Raw genomic sequence first — 24,592 nt, 5'->3', positions numbered from 1 at the left:
TATCTCCCAGCCTCCAGATTAGGGTCACTGGTGAGCCTTCCAATTCTGGATTGTAGTTCATTCCAATTATAGTCACGTTGGCAACCAGGAATAGCCACTACACTTGGGTAAACTGAAAGAAGAGAAGAAGTAAGTTCCTAAATGCAATGACATACTCCCTCCCCACATGAATGATGAATGTAACAGCAAGCAGACAAAAACACTTGTTATCTGCCAGGTCATTATGTCCATCCATTAAGTTCAACATCTTGGTAATAATATTACACCAAGGATCATCCACATTAAACTATACTAAGCCTCATTTATCCTAAAATGTGTTGGGAGCAGCTGGTATCTTATGTTCTGGTCATTACTTTAACCATCAGTTATAAGTACTCAGAATATAGTCATCAAGACACCTGCTGAAAATTAGGGTGTCTATGTGATGGAAACTACGAGTTTTAAATTCTGAAAACAGGTAACTGTGTTGACAACTGCTTGCTTGAACCCAAATGTTCATTTGTATTTTCAAACAATTCACTCTGAATAACAAACATCCTTTAGAATGTGTATTTGTCTTTGAAGAGCAAAAACATCATTCCAGCAAAAACACCTTCCTTTTCTCTTGCCTTGGGATTATGACTCTCTCATTTAGTAGAAGATTATTCTTTGGATCAAAGAATTTAAAACAATGAAAGTAACTTAAAAAGAATGAGTATCTTTTTGCCAGGTTCAGCTCTATGTATATCAAACCTCACAGCCAACCTATGATCTAAATACTATTTTTAATCTTCATTTTCTGCACAATAACTGAGATTCAAAGAGATTAAGGACTATGCACAGTTTTTGTATATAGAAATCTACAAAAAAGGGCTTGGATAGAGCTGGTCTAGGTCAGCAGGTCCTGGTCCCAAGCACAGAGTTAATCCCTGCAGTTGCTTAGATGGTCACTGCAGATGTCCCTTTGCTTGTTTGTTTTCGTTTGCTCTGTCTTGGCTCACAGGGTTGCAGTCCTTGCCAGAAGAGGAGGCTATGGAGACCAGAAAAGGCACACAACCAGAACCCACTGTGCAGAGGAAGAACATGCAGCCCAGTGCTTCCCTTCATACTCTCTGTCCCTCTGACATCACCACATGAAATTCGACTCACAGTCATGTGTGCTGTTGGCAATAAAGTCTTTCCAGACCCTAGAATCAGTGATTGTAAAAGGAAAGAGGAATTTTGACAGCACTTAACCCAATCCCCTAATTTTACTGATGAGAAAATCTCTACTCAGTACAAAGAAATTTGAGGGTGACCCCGTATAATTAGTATTTTCTCCTGCTGTCCAGGCCTACAAAAATGGCCCAAACTGCAGAATAATAGAGATTCTGAAGTGAGATTTTAGCCAAAGTGTTATATCCTGAGTGATCCCTGTCATGTGGTAATGCTATGTATTCCTCTATTTTCCCTGGGAAATAATTGGGATATCATAGCTATTTAAAACACATCATTCACACTGGATTACGATAAGGTTGGGACTTAGATGTTAGAGAGGAATCAATACATAGGTTTTATTTGCAGTACTGGCTCTGGGCCTGACATTTCATAATACTTCCTACCAAGTCTGGCTTTGATAAAAACAAAGGGACATGCCAGATACTATCCCCTACCACCAAAGTAGAGGTATGTATGGCATGGCCTTAATGACTCCTTGATTCAAGAAAAGCTGGAAAGATGCCATATATGGTTACTGATTATGAAAATGCAACCTACTCCTTCAAGCAATGAGTCTCCATTTACATTTATAACCCAAGCAGATGATTTACCATCTCCAATGGGGGAAACTAGCTAACAGCTAATGTGTTGTTCTAGGTTCTTCAAAATGTATGGAAATTCCATTTTCATGTCTGAAAATGTGAAAAAGGATGTTCCACTCTACGTACATGTCATGTAACATCTCTCCCTACAAGCTCCTCATTCCTTAGCTCAGAGGAACTTGGCACAGCTCTTCTCATCCCACATGTCTGAAGGCAATACTTAATTAGCCATTCAGTTGTCAATGATAGATACATTAGTGTCCCCAGACAGCCTAAAAAAAATTACCACAAACTGAATGACTGGATGATTTAAAACAAATGAAATTTACCATGGTTCAAGAAGCTGGAATTCTGATTTCAAAATGTTGCCTGGACCATGGTTTCTCCAAAATCTTGAGTATGATCTTTCTTGCCTCTTCTTAGCTTCTGGTGACCACTGACAATCTTTGGTTTGCCATCAGTCCAATCTATGTCTCTATCTCTCCTCGTCTTTTCCTTCTTTAGAATATCTATGTCAAATCTCTCTTTTGTTTTTATTATAAAGACATTACTCATTTGATTAAAAGTCCACCCGTTCCAGTATGACTTAACTTGGTTACATCTCATAGGTGTATAGCATGTTGATTTCACACTCATAGGCATATTTTAGGTCTTGAACTTAGGTGGAAGAAGATATAATTAAAAGTTCTATTGTAATAATCTGGACAAGATCCTTTCCTTCTACTCAGATAGAAACTGACCAGTGATGGAGAAGTTCTACGCTCGTCTTTGGTATCTTTTTTTCCCTGGGTATTTTGTGTTTGACATCAGTGAGCCAGGAACAGTCGGTAGGCCTGAGTAACTGCAGGTGGAGCCCTCTAATATTCAAGACTCATGTGGCCTGTGGTATTGGGACCATTAGGTCCTACAAGTTTCACCACTCCTGTGTAATCCTATGAAGTCACTATTCTTCACCCTTTCATAGAGATGATGTTGAAGCTTCCAGGAAGGGTTAGCTATGAGGATTCTTCAGTCATTGACTACAACCAGTGTTATGTATCTCAGCCTGAGAGGTGTCTATTTGAAACCTTTGATCCTAAAGACTCAGCAGCTCTCTGGAATCCTCCTGGAGACCTGGACCAACAACAACTCTCTCTCCTCTCTCTCTCTCTCTCTCTCTCTCTCTCTCTCTCTCTCTCTCTCTCTCTCTCTCCCTCTCTCTCCCACCATCATCTACTTCAGATGTTCTTCTTTTCATCCTGGCTGCTCTCAAACACATCTGTGTCTTCTTCAGCTATGTGTCCTCACTGTCTTGCTGTTTTCTCTGCTCTTGCTGCCCTAGCCACATCTTCCTGCCACCTGTGCCATCGCTGCCCCCACTACTGTCTCTGCTGTGTCCTTCTTTGTGTTGCTAGATCAACCCGAAACTAAAGATGTGGAAAGGCCAGACAAAAGAAGCCTTTAATTGGACCAACTGTGGGAAGAGCAGCCCCCAGAGGCTTTCTCACTCAGGGCACTTGAACAGCTTGATAATAGACCTGAGAGTCTATTCTTGGGGCAAGCACAGTCATTAGTTTTAGCCCAGTCACAGCTTCACCTTGTCAGCACCTCAGCAAATCATAGCATATGGTATGAACTATTTCAAACAGCCCTGACTGAGGCTGGGCCTTGTCATATAGTTTTCTAGATACATCCACAGCCAGTTCAAGATGGCTGACAGTAACGTGAGGGTAATTTGGCTGACCATTTAACTGACAGCCTTTTTGCTCAAGACAGCTAAGGGAGCTAGAGAGGATACAATAGCTACTAACTAGAAAATTGGAATGCTCGATTTCCCTAAGACTGGTTTTTTTTGCAGGAAATAAAAAAATGAAATACCCGGAGTGCTGACAATGAGAACTTAAATAATTTATTATTAACACTGAGAGTAATTTTAGCAGATTTGAATGTGCTTTAATATTATCCCACACTGGCTCAGTAGGGAGATGTGTGCCACGTGTTCCATCTCGCTACCTTCTGCAAAAGCGAATGTGATGAGATTGTACATGGAAGAAAGCCATCAGAGTCAAGGGAAGCGACTGGGTTAGGCATTCTTGTAATGGTAGTATTCATTTTAATAACATGCTGAAGAAGATAATTCAGTTTTGTGAGATGACAAACAACAACAGAGAACCACACCATGGCTGGGCTTTGAACCCAGCTGCCTGGATCGCTTCAAATCTATAGTCCTGTATCTTTTCTAACCAGGGACTCAAAGTAATCAGGTCGTAGCATTAAGACGTGGTCCCAGGAATGAGAAATGACTCTTCCTGTGTTCTGTGTGACTTGGAGCACCCTATACAACCTCCCTGTGTCTCAGTGTCCTCGCCACTGAAATGAGAACCATGCTACTTCTGACTTCACATGCTGGTTGGGATGCATCTGTTCCACCTGAAGAGCAAATGCCTTCTAGGGATCAGTGTCAAACAAATGCTTTGCTGTTGATGCACAGAAGTGACTACGTGGAGAAAACAGATTGTTAGGAGACCAACACAGACAAGCATTTGCTCTTCACTTTTATACTCTGTCTTGGTCTCTGTCCTTTGCCTTTATACACAAGAGGCCAGTAGAGATTTCCAAATTGTTGTTTAACTATACTGTCTTTAGATGCTGCCAATACCCTCTAAGATCATCTTATGTAGCAGAAAAATCATCAGTGAGTTAAATTTTGAAGGCCGGTGGTTAAGCTCCATAGACGAGAACCCCTTGGAACATGCTATGGGAATATTGCATGTTGGGTATTATATTGAACATCTAGATATGCTGAAATATTATCCTGGAAGTTAATGCTCAGGCACCAGCCAAAGTTTCAGGTGAGAGTGGTTGTAATTAAGAAGTAAACGGAGATATAGGTTCTCCGTGTAGGTATCAGAATGTCAAATAACTTTGCACCATGGAACATGGCTAGCGTTCCCATTGAACATGGGTGCTATGATCAGAAATAGAAACTCATGACCAGTTTGATTTTACTTTCTCATCCCCACTTCATCTGTTTTCAGTTTTCAAATCCAAATATGGATATTATTTGTCTGCACTTAACAAACCAGGGACTCTTACTCTCCAAGGAAGACTGTGGTCAGCACCTTCTCCACTGTACCCCAAGAACAGGGCCTGTATGGTGCACTGGGAGTCCATATGGAGAGGGACAGAAATGGGTTTTGAGGTTCACTCACCAACATTGCCTTGCATTTCATTATCCATTGGGGTCTCGGATTTCATACAACCTAATTAATAAGTAAGCTGAGCATCCACTTTGCTGGAGGAAGAATTCTGTAAGCCTCTTAGGTGTGGGGGCTGCTGTTATTCGGAGCTGCGGCTTCTATGCCAATGTATCTGTATTCCTGAGGCAGTCGAAAGTGTCGTCTGAGACCAGTGGGCTATTAAATGAGCATGGCGAAGGCAATTCAGACTCTTAAGAGATGCAGTGAGGCATCTGGATTCCAAGAAAATGAGTCTTGAATCTCAGAACTGATAGAGTAAGAGGGTCTTCTCATTATCCTTCCAGTATTCAGAGGCCAGGCTGAAATTCCAGGTCAGGACAAAGTGGCTGTCACTAATTTTGTCCTTATTTAGTTTATCTGTAATTAATATCTTCACATTTTATCTTTTACCAAGGTAGGATGTTGAGTTTTAAGGCAAGCAAGCGTTAAGTAGATATAAAATTCTATATAAATCCCCACGCTTGTCTCACTTCATATTTTTTTTTTTTAAACTGAAACACAAAAGCCTGCCTTTATGCCCCAAGGAATTATGTTGATCCCTTCCACACATGTCATCAGCTTTCTACTGCTTCTATGAGAAGAGGATTATTTTTTAAGATAGTGGTGACAGCCAGTGCTTAGTGAAAGCTTCCTGCAGCATAGATGGGGATAAACATTTCCCGTGCATTAGCACATTTGACGTATAATAAGCCCTGTGGATGCAAGCATAAGCTCATCATCTTGGACATAAGGAGTCTTGCAACCAGGAAAAAAAAACAATAATAAGAAGAAGTTATGTGTCCTAGGTCACATGGATTATCTAGATAACCCCACTCAGCCTCTTTTTGTCCTTGAAGGTTATGTGTGAGGTATGCTAGCCATTTAGAAGTGCCAAGTAGGCTGTTCCTACTCTGTGACAGAGGAACATGCATGCCTTTGAAGTACTAGAGTGCTGAATTTCCCAGAGTGTATGTATATACAGACATTGTTTCAAATGGCACTTAATAATGAGCCTGGCTGAGATAGCAAGAAAGGGTTATTGGAAAGCAAAAGGACCTGGTTGTGTGTCTTGGAGAGTGGTATATGTGGCAGGATACTTACACTGTATGTGATAAGATGGATTGCCAGGTAAAGGCCCTTTCCAGAAGGCCTGATGACTTGAGTGTGATCTCCAAAAGCCACATGGTAGAAGGAGAGAGCTGATTCCTGCAAGTTATCCTCTGATCTCCACGTGTACATAGTGGCACACATGCTTGCACAACCACACACAACATAAATGAATGTAAAACGCTTACTGTAATGTATAGTAATAAAAGAAACATTGTACTGAAACGGGCTTATGAAATAATGTTTCGATGGAGTCACACAAGAGCTTCTCTGTGGTGTACCTTGTGCCACATACACCTTGTGCTGGGTTAAACACCCTCACAATATTAGACAGGTAATGAGTTTGTCACCTACACTAATAATGGAAAGGGATGCTAAATTTTTATTGAAAAATAATAATTTGAAAGCAAACTTTCCCCATTAAAGCTTATGAACCCACTAGGTTCTATCAGAGGAACCTGTTTGTGGACAGTGGTTCAAATGTGCCTGTGTAATTTATGTCATTCTTTTGTGATTGATTGGTGTGTAATGAAATTGATCAGTGCTCATCACTATTTGGACACCATGAAATGGTAAGGAGAAAAATGAAGTTATTGATAGTGAGAAGAGCATGAAGAGCAAAGAACTTTTGTTGTATATGACTACACATTAGTAACTCCATCTTGTCCATGGGGAACCTATTACAAGCCCCCCCATAGAAGCTGTAGATAGTATCAAACCCTATAGATACTGCATCTTTTCCAATATATCCATACTATGATAAAGCTTAATCAATTAAGTATTAGAAAAGACTAATGAAGGTAACTAATTAACAATTATAAAGACATTCTCAGAAAAGATATGTAAATGTACCTTCCCTTTTACCTTAACTCTCCCTGAACTATAGTGTTTTTTTTTGTTTGTTTGTTTTGTTTTGTTTTGTTTTGTTTTTAAAGAACTTGGCTGCAGGCAATTGAAACTGTTTTGATAAAGGATGCCACTGCATATCCTGTCCCTGTTTTAGGCTCCACATAAAAACAGGAGAAAATCCAGGGATGTTGGAAATTTGCTCAAGATGTAACCAATAATAAATATTTGCAGCTAGAATTAGGATTTGAACCACTCCCCAAACCTACCCAATTTCTATCTGCAGAATCAGGTTAGCTCTCTGGGTGCACAGTGTCCACACATCCTCACAGGAGAATGTGATTCTTTATGGAGGGATGGGACGTTACAAGAACCTGCACTGAAGGAGGAAAATTGTTCACTTTTGCTTATTTTGTAGCCAAAAGCTGGGTCTCTTGGATCGGGTTCGCCTTTCTAATCCTCGTGGTAGCAATACTAAAGGAAAGCTATTTACCCCTCTGAATGTAGATGCCATAGAAGAAAGCCCTTCCAAAGAGCCAAAGCCCGTTGGCTTAAACAATAAAGAGCGTTTCCGCACCGCCTTCCGCATGAAAGCCTACGCTTTCTGGCAGAGTTCTGAAGGTAACGCCCTTCTCCTCTTTCAGCTTCTCCACCTCCTTTCCCAGCCCTCCCTTCTCCTTCTCACCTTTCCCTCTCTCTGCTGAAGACCTCCTGAATCCACAAAGCAAAATTTTCCCATCCCTCCTTCAACCAACTTCATGCCTCACTTTACTAGGGCTGAAAGTCTTGGTGGCATAGTCGAAGAGTCATAAGTGAGGAAACTTCCCTGTGCAGGAGGCTAGTATCACCTGTGTGCTTCAAGCATGGAGCCTTAGAACCTGCACTGTGACTGATAAGGGGAGCTACGATGAGCCAGTTATCATGAAGGGCAACTGGACAGATATAGAGGGTCAGGTACATGGCTATCAGGAAATAAACACACTAGAACCCTCAGAAAAAATACCCTGTGTGTTAAATACTATAGAAACAATGGCCTCATGAACCTGTGTCACTTTGTGGTAGGCAAGACAAGGAAGAAAATGTCATCCTACATGTCTGAAGCTGCCAAGGGCTTCACACTCATTGTTTCTTTCTCCTTAAAGACTCCAGTAACTCAGAAAGTGACTTCCAAAGGTCATGAGTAGAAATTCTGACAGAGCAAGAACCCAACTCAGGTCTGACCCAGAGTGAGGCCCACACGTGTGCCTTTTGCTGCTCATGGGCTCCCCCCGCCCCTCACCTGCAGAGCTCTCCAAAATTACCTCCTAGCATCGTCCACCACGGCAGCCATGACCTTCTCCTAGTTCTGATTCAAGCTTCTGGACCGCAGAGTAGGGATGCTAAGGAAGGGTCAATGATGTCACAACTGGGGTCCACAATATGGGAATAAAGATGAGGTGTGAATAAGATATACAATGGGGATTCTGGTTCCGCAATAGACTCTGAAATTTTCCATTTATGATGGACTCCATTGACATACACTTCTCCCTCACAGATGCTGGGACAGGTGACCCCATGGCAGAAGACAGGGGCTATGGGAATGACTTCCTCATTGAAGACATGATCCCCACCCTAAAGGCTGCCATCCGAGCTGTCAGGTGATGACCCTTCTCCCCACCTAAATACCAACACCAGACTCCACCTTCATGCCCATAGGACACAGCTGGTAAAGAACCTTTGGAACTTAAAAGAGAACAGGAGCCACTTCCTGGTCACCTTGAGTCTGGTCCTGTGAATACTTCTTACTCTATGAAGAAAGCTACCCCCAGTACAATGATTCTTCTACAATAGTCAGAGAGAGACATCTGTTTGGAAACTGATCCTTTAAGCTTCCTGACAGCACATCATCAGAGTCATCGCCGTCTGACTTTAACCAGTATATATTATAACGGGCATCAGGGTGTGTGATAAGAACACTTGGAGCTTTTCCTCAGCATTCACCTTAGTTGTTAAGGATAGCTTTTTTTCCTGCCTCTCTTTGTCCACCTATTCTTTTGAATCAGCATTTTAACAAGAATAAATTATAGATGCTTTTATCTGATCAAGGGAACATAATATGCTCTGTTTCTAGTTTGCTTGAGAATTTTTCACGGAAATCAAGAGAGTGTGTTAATTTTTAAAGAAAATATATATCAGGCTCTGGATATATTCTTACTTTAGTGGGTGGCAGAAATTAGTAACACTATCTCCAGCAAGATGGCCAGTCTAATAGACTAGGGAGCAAAACAGTCTTGTAAGATGTGGACTCCAGCAAAGGCTGAGGTGTGGCTCCTCTCCATTATGTTTGATATGACAGGAAGGCTCTTAGCTAAAAATGCATGCATAATGTTACATTTGTTAATGACTGTGCAGACTCATTCAGGGAAAAGCAGTGGGTCAGACTGATCCAGATGGGGACTCCAGGCTTCCGTATCTACACTCCAATTTGTATAATTTCTTTCAGATGCCTTAATTCAAGGAATAGCAACTCTTTTCTATGAAGGGCCAGTATCCTAGGTTTTGTGGTCCCTAGGTCTCCATCCTCCAGAATTTAGTGTTGCCATCCTAGTACATACAGCCACACACAGCATAAGAAGCAGCATGGGCTGAGTTCTGTTCAAATCTCTGAGCCACTGTTCTGAACCACAGAAGTTGTTCCCCTTCAAGTGAAGCTAGGTAAAGGGCAGGTATAAACTGGCAAGAAATTCTGTATCGTGAAGTTTAAGACAAAATGAACTTGAACTGTGTCATCCAAGAAGACACCTGCCAATGGGAACTGGTGGGGTTTGGGTGGGTGGAGCCTCCTGACACTAGGCTGTAAGCTTAGGTTGATACTATGCACAGAAGGATGGAATCCAAAGAGGGCAGCAGCCTTTTGGGGGAGCCTTGTTGATTTTCAGGAAGGAGGAAGTGAAGGTGTCTCCGTGCTAAGGAACCTGTATAAACTCACAGAACAGAACCCTAAGGAGATCAGAGCAAAAGAATTAGAAACTACTGCTCTGGTTTGGTTTTCTTACTCATTTTGAGATCTTGAAACTGAGTCCCATGTAGTTCTACCTCACACTTATTATATAGTTACAGATGAGCTTGAACTTGTGATCCTTCTGTCTAGATGTAGACATCTAACACCATGCTTAACTACTAGTGTGGTTTGGATGTAGAATGTCCAGCCAGGCATTTACACATCTGGTCCCCGAGAAGTGATGCTATTTTGTACAATTGTTGAATATTCTGGCATAGACTCAGCCAGGCACAATTATGGGGATTACACTTGAAGATTTATTATAGCTTGATCCCTGTTGTATCTTGAGCTCTCTGTTTCCTGGTCTGTGATGTGACCAAACTACTATGGGCTCTGGGTGGTACACATAAGAGATGTTTCTTCCTCCATGCCTTCCCCACCAGTTGACATTCCCATGAAACTATGAGCGGAAATAAAACCTTCCATTTTAAGACCTGTCTGCTATTCTGTCATAGCAGAGAAAAATTTAACATGCAGCTTATAGGAGGAAAAACATCAGCCTTCCTCAAATGGAAAACAGTGTGGCAGTGAGAGCAACCAAGAGCTTCAACCTTGCTGGTACCCAAGCCTGTCTCTGATCCAGTTCAGACATGAAGACCTATGAGATGTGGCATTCTCAGAGCCATGGCTGCTCCTCTGCAAACTGACCTATTGGAAGACTGGTCACAAAGCACGAAGTTTAGTGTTTTCTATGTGATGAGTATTCAACAACTGTTCAAAGTTGTTGTTGCTACAATTTTATAATTATTCAGATGACTGAAGGAACAGCACCAGCCAACCCAGTAGAAGCAGAGGGACAGGAAGCACCAGAATCCAAGGCCAGCATTCTGCCATCCAGGCCTTCCTTTTATGTTTTCTCCCTCTGTGTCTGGAGTTTGCTGGATAGGCATAGTTGTTTCCTTCAGTGTCTGCCTATGGTGAACAAATGCCCCTCCTTTGCCTTACAGAATTTTACAGTTCCGTCTATATAAAAAAAAGTTCAAGGAGACGTTGAGGCCTTATGATGTGAAAGATGTGATTGAGCAGTATTCCGCTGGACATCTTGACATGCTTTCCAGGATAAAGTACCTACAGACAAGGTAATCCATTCAGATGAGAAAGGACTATGTTCTCTCAGCTCCTCAGGAATCCAAGTCATATTACTATTGAATTTCAAGTGACAGGCATTCAGAAGTAATGCAAAATGCAGCAGGGAAAGTTTATAAACAGGAGGACCCATTTAACACTGTGAATATATGGGCCAGCGAGTTTTACTCTCAGACTTGGCCTTGGCATGGAATAGAGAGTAATGGGACCATGGTGAGCAGGCTTCTGTCCCTTCTAAAGGAGCCAACTGTTCCTATGTTCTATTTAGTACAATTCTTCAAAGCTCCAGAGAAGCCCTGATCTATTTCATTGGCCAACATTAGCTTTCTGATTGGTCTGACGGAGAAAAGAAGACATGTAGATATCAACTAGTTCCTGTTCATGGTGCTTTAGATAGTTATGAAACTCTGGTCATTTAACATCTCAGCTGATTTTGTTCTAAGTGTAAAATTTCAACCACACTTTAAGAATTTACTTTTTTAAGAATTTAAGAATTATTTAAGTGTTATCCATAACTAGAAATACAAAGCAAATTGACACCACTTGGGGAGATTATTTTTAGGTAATACCACCTAAAACTTGATCTCCTAAGTTCTTTACATATATGCATCTTGTCCATTAGAATCCCATAAGGTATTATCATATCAGAAGTACCCTAATTATTATGGAGAAACCAAAGCTGTGAGTCCAAATTTACTAACTCCAAATTTCCCAGTCTAGAAATTGAAAACCTAACAAATCAATATATGTATGTCATGTATGATATCAAAACTCTGCCTTGATCATATGAAGCAATATTCTATGTGTAAAATATTAGCACAAAAATGGGCATGCATTTGCTTAGAAATACATATGGTATGAGTGATGTAATTCTGTCATATGAGAGGCCTGAAGAGAAACTGACACAATTCAAGGGTCACATGGCCTTCTGCCTCTGTATCCAGTGGAGTTTCCTCTTGACTTAGTAGGAGGAACACTACACTAATGAAGCTCTTTGTGACAGTATATTTATTCATGACTTCTAGTTGTCCCACACACAGTGGTAGATAGCAAGTCAAGGTTCAGTAGCTGCTGAACAAATGTCTTATACATAAACAAGTTTTCAGTCATTCCATGCTATCATCTATGCAAATATGGCTGTCCCGGAAACAGAGCAAGACAGCATGTTCCCAAAAACAGGCCAGACTCCAAAACTATCAGGCAGTTTTAATGTTTACACGATAGACCATTACACTGTCATGATTTTTGATAGTTATCAAGAAAATGTGTTTCTGGGGATTTTAGCTGGAGGTTGCCTGCCAAGATGATAAATTACATTCTTCAGTGGGCCAGACAGAAAACAGGTGTGACTTCAAATGATACTGTGAGTGTCTGTTGGAAATGAAGCTGGGTTTCTAGAGGAAAACATAACCCAAGACTTTTCCTGGATGCATCTTAGTGGTCACCCTGAGATGCAACCCACCACCTCTTCCCCTGCCCCACAGCATCTTTCTGCTGAGCTGGTGTTTTGTACAGAAATAGAAAAACGGTGCTGGAGCTAGGGTTGAACCATCCTTCCACTTAGAGCATCAGGGATTTATAAACCTAAAAATGGAACCTGGAGTCTGACAGTAGATCTTCTCTAATTAGGAAGTTTGGGGATAAACAAAAGAGGTGGAAGATGAGATAGACACAATATACATGTGACATTGGCTCTAAGAAGTAAGGCAAAAACCTCAACCCAGCTCTGAGGATTGTCTCCTACTGGTACCCTGGAGATGAGAAAATGTTCTCACTCCCTCAGACTTCAGAAAATAGCAATATCTTGCATGGCAAAATCTCTCCTTTTTACTCTCTTCCTCATCCTCTCACTTTCCCCCTTTCACAGAGCCACATTTGAATTAAGAAATACAAGGATTTCTTTTCTCGCAACCACAAAGCTTTGTTTAATCTAATCTCTCCTTTGCTTTTTTTTCCCCCCTTCTTCTTCTTTCAGAATAGATATGATTTTCACCCCTGGACCTCCATCCACTCCAAAACATAAGAAGTCTCAGAAAGGATCAGCATTTACCTACCCATCCCAGCAGTCTCCAAGGTGGGGCTTGTGTTTGTGGAATGATGCACTGTGGAGACATGGCCCCTATGCAGTGTATTCATCCCCAAATCTCAGCTTGGGTACTTTATGTGAAATCAACCCTCTCCCAGAGAAAATGAATAGAGACTTGGAAGGCAGGTTCAGGTTGTGGTCACTTGAAAATCTCCTGTGCAGGTGACTTTAGGCTCCTATTCCAAAGACATATAAATGATACTTATTTCTGTGGGATTTTTTTCAAATAGAAAATAACCAGTTTCCTGGCTGTAAAACAAGAGGAGACTCATGAGTTTTGTTGAAAGAGAACATATTTAATGTTAGTGGAGCTACTGCATTCTTGGTCAGCTTACTTGCTTCCTCCTGCATAGTATCCTGGGGCTTGACTGACACCCCTTCCAAGACGAAGTGAGAGACAGCATTCAGATGCCAGCACCTCTAACAGTGCTATAACTCAGACAATTATCCTTGCTCCAAATTATATATATATATATATATATATATATATATATATATATATATATATATATATATATATATATATAATATTTTGAACAAGTATTGTCCTTTCTCAAAGTCCAGTTTGCACTTGTGTCTCTTGATTCCAAATCCTTTTTAAGGCAAGCAAGATGAATATGTGAGAGACTGCTGTGCTTCATCTTAGAATCAAGAATGTTGGCATAGTAAAAGAAGGCATCTACTCCTCAGCAGTAGGCTTGGCATACGATAAAGAATAATGAGACTGAGGCTGCTTACCCTTCTAGTGGGAATGACTGTGGCTGTGTTGTCATAGCCTAATGTTAACAAAGAGTCTTGTTTTCATATAATGCAATTTTTACAAAAAGTAAATATATTTTTGGAGAATTCCACTCTTAAAATTTTTGATTTATTTTATTATAATTAATTGGTTAATTACTTTGGAGGCTTTGTGCTGGTTTGATATTTGTTTTTGAGACAATGTCTCACAACCTAGTACAGTCTATCCTTAAACTGTGTAGCACAGGCTGATCTTCAATCTCCACACTAATGGGACTGCAGGAATGCAAGACTACATCCAACTAACAACTTCCTCATTTATGAGATGGTGTGGAGGGCTGTTTTTAAACTTTTTGAGAGTATAGTATGATAGTACATACTTACAATTCTAGCCTTTGAGAAATAGACGCAGGAAAGATCTTGAGTTTGAGACCAACCCCAGGTGCAGAGGGAACCATATCTCAAAATAAACAAATTAATAAATAAGATATAAATAATATAAAACAGGATTATGTGGATCATTTCCTGTGAATTCTCACATGTAGTCCTCTACCTCCATAGTGGGTACTTCATCATACCTGTATCATACATAAGAAAAGTGAAACTCACTAAGAGATATTAACTCCTGAAGTCACTAAGCTCATAAGAGAGTTTGGGGGGTTTGACAGAGGTCTGTAACAATAAGAAATTGTGGAGCTATCTTTTGTAGATTTGCAATGTAGGCAAAACTTCACCCAGAAAATAAGTAAAAGGACACTCAAAACCCTAATTTACCCATGTTAATTAAAATGAATTTTAGTTAAATATCAAACTGAATTTACCTTTGCCAGACAAATAAAACACTGGTGGGCTGGATATAGCACCAGGCAACTCATTTTTGAAATTTGCTTTAGTTGAAGACTGTTCAGACAAGGAAGTAGCTTAGCAGGGGAACAACGGCTATCAAGAAAAAAACCAACACGAATGGGTTTTAGCAACATCAAGTGTCTTTGAAATATCTCATCTCCACATAATGTAAGAATATTGGAATGAACTAGAATGTAGGCAGATAATAATTGCACACAGAGAAAACACAGCCTTCCCCTGATTTCTAGAGGAATGTTCTAGCATTGTTTTCTGGATGCTGCAGGTGTTTGCCATTCTTAACAAAATGAACCATGTGGGATGTGTATGCCTACTCCATGGAAATTCAGAGATTAGACACTACAGTGGAAGAGCCCTAAGACTGAAAGGCAAGGAATTTAATTTAAAAGAATAAACACTCTAGGTGTTGTTAGATACTTGGTAGACTTCACAAACACAAAGCAAAGCCTCTTTTGCCACAGCTTCTGGTCTGTCTTAGCATCTTCCTGTAGGATGGTATGCATGGCATCCGCAGTCCTGAATAAGCATGCCAAAGGAACCTCTTCCAGGTTTTGTCTGTGTGAGTGAAAAAAACATAGTCCCAGGTACACGGAATTTCAAGTAGGAATGACCTCGCACAGTCAAAACAGATACAATGATCTTATGGTTTGTTGGCTTTTCCTTAGGAATGAACCATATGTAGCCAGGGCAGCCACATCAGAAACTGAAGACCAAAGCATGATGGGGAAGTTTGTAAAAGTTGAAAGACAGGTAAGTCCTTCTATTGCTGTGTGTGTGTGTGTTTTATATTTATTTGTTCTCATTTTGTATGGATAAGTGTTTGCCTGGCATATATGTATGAGTAGCACATGCATGACTGATTCCTTCAGAGGTCCCCAGAACTGGAGCTATACATGGTTCTTAGCCACCATGTAGATGCTGGGAACCAAACCCAAGTCATCCCCAAGAACAGCACCTGCTTTTCACTGCCAAGCCAGCCTTCCAGCTCCACAGATCTGTTTTCCAGGGGCCATTTCTTCCATATGAAGATGAGGCATAATAAATATCACTTTAAAAAAAAAGAAAGAAAAGATAGGGAAATTAATTTTAATTCCCCAGTTTTGCTTTTCCTGGCTGGGTGATCACCCACACGTTAATTACTGTTTTGAACCTCAGAATGGCTCGTCTGTCATACATCATAGAATTGCCATGAGGATTCAATGAGCCAACGCATGTGAATTATGTAGAATGGTCACTGCTGTGCACGCATTCCATGGTAATTTCTTAATAGATATCAATTCTCTGCCCACCATTTCATGTTCCTTTCTGTTCTCTTTGGCTCTAGTCCCAATCTTTGGGTGATCTTCATGAGGAGGCCTTAGTTATGGATAAGGGTCACTCAGGGTGCAAAGAGAGGTTCACATAATACACCCCATGTAGCTTATCTCTGCAGTCCACTAGATAAATAACTCCATTACGTTCCTCCAGGAATAATATCCTCCAGGATGATCCATCACCCCAAACTAAACCAATGTAAAAGAATTGAGAGAAAATGTCAGTGATTGGTCTATTGCTTCTTATTTTTAAATTTTAATTTCTAATCCTGATTCTTGTGTTCACTTGCCCTGTGACCTTCCACAGGTTATGTTATCTCTCTGGTCACTGCTTTGTCATGTGCAAAACAGAAATCATGATAGCATTGGCCTTGTAAGGTTGTAAAGATTAGGTCAATAAAGTACAGGCCATAAAGTCACATAGCTACTCCCTACATATTCCTTATAACTACACCTCAGATGTACATTAGCCATTTCCTGTCATGAGACTCAGAACCTCATCAATCCAATGAGGTTTTTCATTTGCCTGATTTTGTGACCTGTGAACTGTTAGAAAAGGAAGAGCATCACAAAGTACACAGACTTGTGTGTATGCACAGATGTGAATTGTCAGAGAAGGAACACCTCCCTCACACAGAGATGTACATGCACTTGTGCATTTGCGCACCAAACATTTCTGTTTATGAATGCCGTGCCCAAAGCAGAAGCAGCTTCCATAATTGCCTGAGGGTCCCTATTGGGTCTCTAGGTTTGTAAAACTCCATTTTTGTTGACACTGCCCTCCAGTGTATAGGTTACCAAGTATTAATAACAGACACTAACAACCTATATGCTTATTTAAAAGAAAATTTACATAAAACAAGAACCCCACATCTTGACTGAAATCATACCATGTCTTCCAGAGGAGGACAATGAAAGCCTGTAACACTTATTCACAAGCTGTCTGTGGCTTTCCAGTCTTTGACTCCAGTGTCATCCTTGCCTGTGTATTTATAGATGAATGTTAATTTGTATACAGGGCCTTCTGGCAGGAGACATGGAGACAGTTATAGCTGTTGTTATACTAAGACTTACAAAAACAACCCATCCGCACAGTGACTGTGACCCTCATCCCCAGAGGAGTGGTAACTCCCGGTGCTTGTTATTTTTCAGGTTCATGACATGGGCAAGAAACTGGACTTCCTCGTGGACATGCATATGCAGCACATGGAACGCTTGCAGGTACATGTCACTGAGTACTACCCAACTAAAGGGGCCTCCTCCCCAGCTGAAGGGGAGAAGAAAGAAGACAACAGGTATTCTGATTTGAAAACCATCATCTGCAACTACTCAGAGACAGGGCCCCCCGACCCTCCTTACAGCTTCCACCAGGTGCCCATCGACAGAGTTGGCCCTTATGGTTTTTTTGCACATGACCCTGTGAAACTGACCCGAGGGGGACCCAGTTCTACAAAGGCTCAAGCCAACCTTCCCTCATCCGGAAGTACATATGCAGAGAGGCCCACAGTCCTGCCCATCTTGACTCTTCTGGACTCATGTGTGAGCTACCACTCACAGACAGAACTGCAAGGTCCCTATTCGGACCACATCTCACCCCGCCAGAGACGCAGCATCACTAGGGACAGTGACACACCTCTGTCCCTCATGTCCGTCAACCACGAGGAACTGGAGCGGTCTCCAAGTGGTTTCAGCATCTCCCAAGACAGAGATGATTATGTATTTGGCCCCAGTGGGGGATCAAGCTGGATGAGGGAAAAGCGGTACCTGGCTGAAGGAGAAACGGACACGGACACAGACCCCTTCACGCCCAGTGGTTCCATGCCTATGTCATCCACTGGAGATGGTATTTCAGATTCCATATGGACCCCTTCCAACAAGCCCACTTAAAAGGGGTCACTGGCTGACTCCTGGTACTGTAGACAGACTTTGTACAGCTCACTTACTCTCACACCTAGCGCTTACAATGGGGACTCCAGTGGCTGTGTCAAGCGCATGCATGTGCGCGGTGGCCCCCCTGCAAGCAGGGGCTCCTCACAGCCTTCTTCCTCCCCCATGTCACTGCAAAAGAATCGCTTCCTTTTCAGCATGGTTTGCATGACTTGACACTATATAAAAGGCACTGTTAGTCTCTTCTAGATACACATTTATCTGCTCTTCTTCCTTTTAATCACGATTGAACAAGTACAGGGAGACTTATTGATGAGCTGTGCTATTTGTTTGGTTGGCTGGTTTGGGTTTTGATTCAGATAAACTGAGAGCATTGTCTTAAGTTATTTCTAGGCTCATTTCCCCTTGTGTAAAATGCTCCAGTTAATTTACTGTTTTCTAAAGCAAGGAAATAATTTTCTCAACCAAAACCTACTACATTACAATGAGGCTATCCTCTGAGCAAACAGAATAGGAACAAGATAGTCATTCAACCCCAAAGCCAAGATTTAAAAAAAATTATTTAACTAAAGGAAGGCTGGCAAAATTATTTAAAAGCTCTCAGGGAGACTTGGTCTACCTGTTGTTCAATACTGTGCCTCAGTTTATTTAACCATAAGATGTGTTATGGACTGGTGAAGAGAAATCTTGCACACATGCCACAAACATAAAAAAAAAAAAAATAGTTCCCAATTCATGTAGCCAAAGATAATAAAATTTACCAGAAGTGGGGTGGCCTTCTAGGCGGGAGCTAAATTTGGTATTTTAAAATGAAATTCCAACTCCTCCTTCTGCCTTGCCTGAACTTGAATCCAAAATGGAGATTAGAATCAAGAGTAGTCATCTCTCCTTGTCCTCTATTTCAAAATGTTATGTTTTGGGCATAAGGCAAATGGCATGCCTTGAGACACTCGGTTGTTCTGTGGAGAGTAAGGACTCAAAACCTCCACCTGAGGACTCACCCCTTACCACAGTCTCCCCTCATACTATCCCATTTGCATACTGGAATCCAGGAATCATACCAAGACACTGGCACTCTTTAACCATGAGATGTAATCTTCAGTCTTTACTCAAGGGGAGAACGATGTCTGCTTTGACTGCAAAGCATGCTTACTTGATGCTTTACAAGTGGGATCCAGGATGGGGAATGCAAATTAGTTATACATATACAAATAGGAAGAATTCCCAGAATCACCCACTTATAGTTCTCCAGATTTTCTCAATGAAAATACTAGAACCACATAAAATCAAAAGAGCTCCTGGGGTGACAACCAACAGCCTGGAAATCCCTGCCCTGCTGCAGAAAGATTCATGTTAAGCACAAGCCACCACGTGGCCTATTGGGAGATATTGCTACTTGCTGAAAACCTCTGATGGAAAAGGTTAGACTCTGGCTACTCTTTGTGGATCACCACAGTATTAGTGTCTCAGTCATTTCATGCCCTTAGATATGGTGTTTAAATGGTTGCCTTGATGACCAACAAGATGATGGAAATACCCTTATTTAGTGTTTGAATATGACTCTCACCAGTGCTGTTGCTGTGTTGCCAAGAGCCATAAATATCATGGCAGATGCCTACTTGATGTTTTCATCAATTTCCTATGCTAGTATTCTGTGGTTGGGGAAAGCGTCCACAGAGATCAGTTTCTTACAGCTTACATGCTGATTGGTCCTGTATAAAGAGCTGAGAATACAGTGATGATGAAAGTTTGTCCCCTCATGAGAGGACCTTAAACCAAAGCAGTTCCACGAATGATGGCAAGCACTGGGAGTTGGTAGAGGAATAGCCTACATGGAGAATATCATGAATGGATATACAAACAGTGGCATTTAAGTCCAAGGCAGGCGATATATTAATACAGTCGCACACACTAGAGGCAAAGCTTTTCTTATAGATTTCAATTGATTTTTCTGGCAATCTGAAAGACAAAGGCTGTGGACCTGTTCCCTCAAATCTTTCAATATGACTTCAGTGGGGCCATTGTGGCTATAATCTAAGAAAACTTACACCTTGAATCTGCTCTCCCTATAATTTTTTTTTTCACCAGAAATAACTGCCCTACATAGCACCTAACATATACTATCACTTTTTATGTCCGTGAGTTATTAGAAACAAAAATGATGGTGAATAATATGTGCCACATGGTTTTCCTTAACATTAAGATTCTTTCACAACCTCCTAGCATTGGTGTGTTTCATTAGGATGTACTTTTTTTTAATAAGTCATGTTTTCTTTTATTCTTTTGGTTTTTATTTATTTAATTTTTTATACTCTAGATTTTATTCCCCCCTCCCAGTCTACCCTCCAACTGTTCCACATCCCATACCTCCTCCCTACCCCTGTCTCCATGAGGATGTCCTCCCCCTCCCCAGACCCCACCAGACCTCTAAACTCCCTGGGGCCTCCAGTCTCTTGAGGGTTAGGTGCATCATCGCTGACTGAACCCAGACCCAGCAGTCCTCTGCTGTATGTGTTGGGGTCTCATATCAGCTGGTATATGGTGTCTGGTTGGTGGTCCAGTGTTTGAGAGATCTCGGGGCTCCAGATTAATTGAGACTGCTGGTCCGCCTACCAGGTTTCCCTCCTCCTCACTTCTTCCACCCTCTCCCTAATTCAACGAAAGGGGTCAGTTGCTTCTGCCCATCAGTTGGATGCAAATAGCTGCATCTGACTCTTTCAGCTGCTTGTTGGGTCTTCCAGAGTGTGGTCATGATAGGTCCCTTAGTAATAGTGTCAGGCCTTGGGACGTCCCCATGAGCTGGACCCCACTTTTGGGCCTGTCACTGCCTTCTTTTCCTTAGGCACCTCTCCATTTCCATCCCTGCAGTATTTTCAGATAGGAACAAATATGGGTCAGAATTTTGGCTGTGGGATGGCAATCCCTTCCCTCACTTGATGCCCTGTCTTCCTGCCGGAGGTGGGCTGTGTGAGTTCCCTCTTCCCACTGTCAGGCATTTCATCTAAGGTCCCTCCCTCACCTCCCAGGTATCCGGTTCATGTTCTTTCAGGAGTTCAAAGGGGGATCTTGGCCAAGAATCCTTTGAACTGGAATTTGCATTATTTTCCAAACCAGCTCGAAGTTTGTGGTCTCGCTTCCTTGTTGATTTGAAATCAGAGTGGCAGGTATTGGTTTTGTGTTTGGTTGCCATCTGGTGTATGTCTAGTCAGTTGTCTGTATCAGCCAAATACATATTTCATAAAGGACGAATACTAAGGGCCCTAAGAGCTGCTTGTTCACATCTAAGAAGCAAACAGAAGAAAGATAATGAGATAATCTGGAATCCCTCTTTTGAAATATCCTTTTTTTAAAAAAAAATAATGTCTAAACCAGCAAACCAAATGTATTCAACAGAACCTGTCCATACACTGCATGGTCGTCATGGCTGGTGTTCTGATTCTCAGTTGAAATGTCAATGTGAGTTCTATCAAGGTCCTTTGTAACACAAAAGGAATCTCAGGACAGAATAATCCAAGATAATATGTATCAGAAAGCACACCAGAAAGCTCTGCAGCTTGACTAGGAAGTCATGACACTTTTAACAGAAACTAAGAAAGACTGAGAAATTAATTCCATCACAAAAACCAGGAATGGTTTTATCAGGTTAAAGGATGGTCTTATATGTACTTGATGCCATGTTTTAAAATATATATAAACTTACAATTTCTAAGAAATGGGAATGAAAGTATAACTCCGTGGTAGAGTACTTGTCTACCATACACTAAATTCTGGCTTTGATCCCTAGTATTGCACAACACATTGTGTGTGTATATACACACACACACACACACACACACACACACACACACACAAACACACACTACACACACACACGTTAATTTACCAAGAAAAAATGAAAAGAATGAATTTTTAAATGCTAATTAAAGATAATTCTATCAGGCTGAAGAAAAGTGAAATTATTACACTTTAACTATTAAATATTTCCATATAAGCAGATACTGAAAACTTAAGAAAAAGTGAAATTGTAGAAAGAAGGGGGGACAAAACCCACTGAATTGAGAAAGTTCTTTTCAGTAACTATCTGTTTTTAAATCATAGAATTCAGCTTTACTAGATATGACGCTGATGTTCTAAAAAATCTTATTTTTATGGAGAAATAATTAGAAAATACCAAAGTATATAGGTAAAACCAAATTAACCAACACTTATGCATCCTATATCTATTCTGTACAAAGCCATTTCTAGACATTGTAGCTTAAAAGTAAACTCCCTTAGAAAAGATAGCATCACAGAATCTACTCACAGTTTGCCAAAATTATTCTCATAATTTCATGCTACTCTGAGAGTGTAACAAAGAAATATTCATTTAGCAAGATGTTCTAGATATCACTGAGTACCAAGAATTATGCAACAAACATTCAAAGACCAGAAAGCTAGTCTCTTCTGTAAGAAAGCTCATGACCTCAACTGTTGATGGTCGCCTTAGTCTCATCATACCTGATTTCATGGCTGTGGACAACTATCTACCAATATGAATACTCCCCCACTGGGAGCATTGAATGGGGATTTTGCATTTGAGTTCACCATTCTGGACTCTGTAACATCCAATAAGCAATGTAAGCACTTGGGCTCTGAAAAAGTTTCTTGGAAAAAAAAAAAACCAGCTTTTTTCTCTATATCCTGTCACAGTGGAGGGCAGACAAGTAGCCATGGCATCTGTTTCACCATATTGACCAAAAAAGGCCTAGCACAGGCCATGGCACAACATCTATTTGAAAAAGAAGGAACTCATTCTACCCATGGGAAGTTGAAGATCGGAGTATGTGGAAGAAAGAGAAGAAATGTTCTCAGAAGTCAACTAGACTTTTGACAAGGCTGCCAGATCGACCCCAATTCTCACGCCATTGCTGCCTAGAATAGATACTCTTTGGTTCTCATGAGTATGCCCCCAAAAAAATCCAGGACCGCAGAGGTGTTCTTGGTTTAAAAAATTTGTCTTCACTTGTCTTCAAAAGCGTGCTATTCCCACCATGAACTTTAACCTACATTTGCTTTCTGTATCCAAAAATATTCAAAATGACATACTGTTCTTACACGGCTCAAAACTGAGCCATCTTTACCCTAAACAGGGCAGCAGATAATAGCTTAGTGGTGCCCAGCTATAGAAATAAATCTTGGGGTCAGAGTACCTATGTAGCTTTCAGAGGTTTGGAAACCATGGTGTGAAGCTAGTGTTGAACAAACAAAAATGGGATAGAGATGACTTGTATTAAAAATTTGAGTTTTGGAACACTCAGAACTATTTCAGTCTATTTAAAATTTCAAGTGAGACAATCAACTATGTATAAAGTCCTTAGTGCAGTGACTGGTCCATGCCAAAACTGTTAATAATTATTTGTATCTGTTTTTATAGTATGTATAGATTCCATTACATCAGTTAGTGATATCGCCTATGGACTCTAAGTTTACACCAGGAAATATTTTTTTATGGAAAAAATAAAAGCTGGTGGAGATATAATCCAAATTATTGCATGATAAAACTAGGATTTTTTTAAGTCGTTCTTTAACTATGTACCTGTCTGCAACTGAACATGATTATTTTTCCCATCAAAATGTGCAAGATAAGGAATACTGGAAGGAGCATTAAGAATGTGGTTCTCAGTTGCTAGCTGGTAAAAGTTTTATTGGAGAAAGAGTGCCAGATGTAGCAGTGTTCTCTAAAACATGACTTATAGGAGATATAGACAAAAAAAAAAAAAAAAAAAAAAGAATAAAAACTAATTAAAGATGAAAGGAAAGCCAACTGTGGCATGACTACCAGGGAGCACCCTTGCCATGAATAGGACCTCTTCAAGAAGCAGGTCAAAACTTGTTCAAATTCTTCCTTGTAATTACAGTCTCAGCCTTCATCCATCTCAACCTCAGTACCCCTCTAGGATCAATCATAGTTCAACAGAATTGAGGTGATGTAATTTTGCATATTCTAAAATGTTCAGAGGAAGAAAATGATCACCCATATTTTTTTTAGGACAGGACACAAATACTCAGAGATCAGGGGTTCTGAGTCTCATTGTGAGTAAAATAAAGATCTGGTAACAGAGTGGTCCTAGGTCTCAGGTGTCCTGACTCCTGGTCCAGATGCTAGAGATGGGAGTATTTCTGGTGACACTGGAAGATAAATTTTCTGACTCCCTTGAGAAACAGCTGAACCAGAAATGGTTTTTTTGAGACTTCACTCTATCTCTAGAATAGGACTGATTCTTCCATGTCACAAAGATGTCCCATCTGAATGTTTCATCTTCAAAGGGCTCAGAGAAACCTCCTGCCAAATGAGCACACCTAGGGAAAGACTGAAGAACAACCTTTTAGCCATGTCCATGAGTTCTCTCCACCCTTCTGACTCTTCCTGCTTTGTCTCTCATTATGCTGCAGATTGGACAGGTTCACCTGTTTGGTTCATCCCCTGGACTCATTCAGATGCACTCACAGATTCTTGGGTTGCACCCTCAGATACAGGCCCACTGCATGAGACTTCTCCATAGGTTTAAGGATCTGATTTCTTTGGGAATCTGACTTGCTGCAAACTTCCAGTTCAACCACAGGTGACTGTGTACTGGAATATCTGGGGT

At 40.9% G+C, this 24,592-nt stretch overlaps 1 protein-coding gene across 1 annotated transcript in view; it reads left to right on the top strand.

Moving 5' to 3' along the window:
* The window catches only part of Kcnq3 (potassium voltage-gated channel subfamily Q member 3), a 275,869-nt gene extending 257,657 nt beyond the window's left edge, over positions 1–18,212 (top strand). The window contains exons 10-15 of the mRNA XM_021216452.1: positions 7,368–7,570; positions 8,484–8,586; positions 10,937–11,068; positions 13,051–13,149; positions 15,429–15,513; positions 17,229–18,212. Of these exons, the coding sequence (XP_021072111.1) occupies positions 7,368–7,570; positions 8,484–8,586; positions 10,937–11,068; positions 13,051–13,149; positions 15,429–15,513; positions 17,229–17,963 (1,357 nt within the window). The 3' untranslated portion in view covers positions 17,964–18,212. The remainder of the gene's footprint in view (positions 1–7,367; positions 7,571–8,483; positions 8,587–10,936; positions 11,069–13,050; positions 13,150–15,428; positions 15,514–17,228) is intronic.
* Positions 18,213–24,592: the final 6,380 nt, after the last annotated feature.

Source organism: Mus pahari, chromosome 17 (genome assembly GCF_900095145.1).
Source record: "Mus pahari chromosome 17, PAHARI_EIJ_v1.1, whole genome shotgun sequence".
NCBI classification, from domain to species: domain Eukaryota; kingdom Metazoa; phylum Chordata; class Mammalia; order Rodentia; family Muridae; genus Mus; species Mus pahari.
The sequence above is the reverse complement of the archived record's forward strand: the minus strand, read 5'-3'. Positions and strand labels throughout refer to the sequence as shown.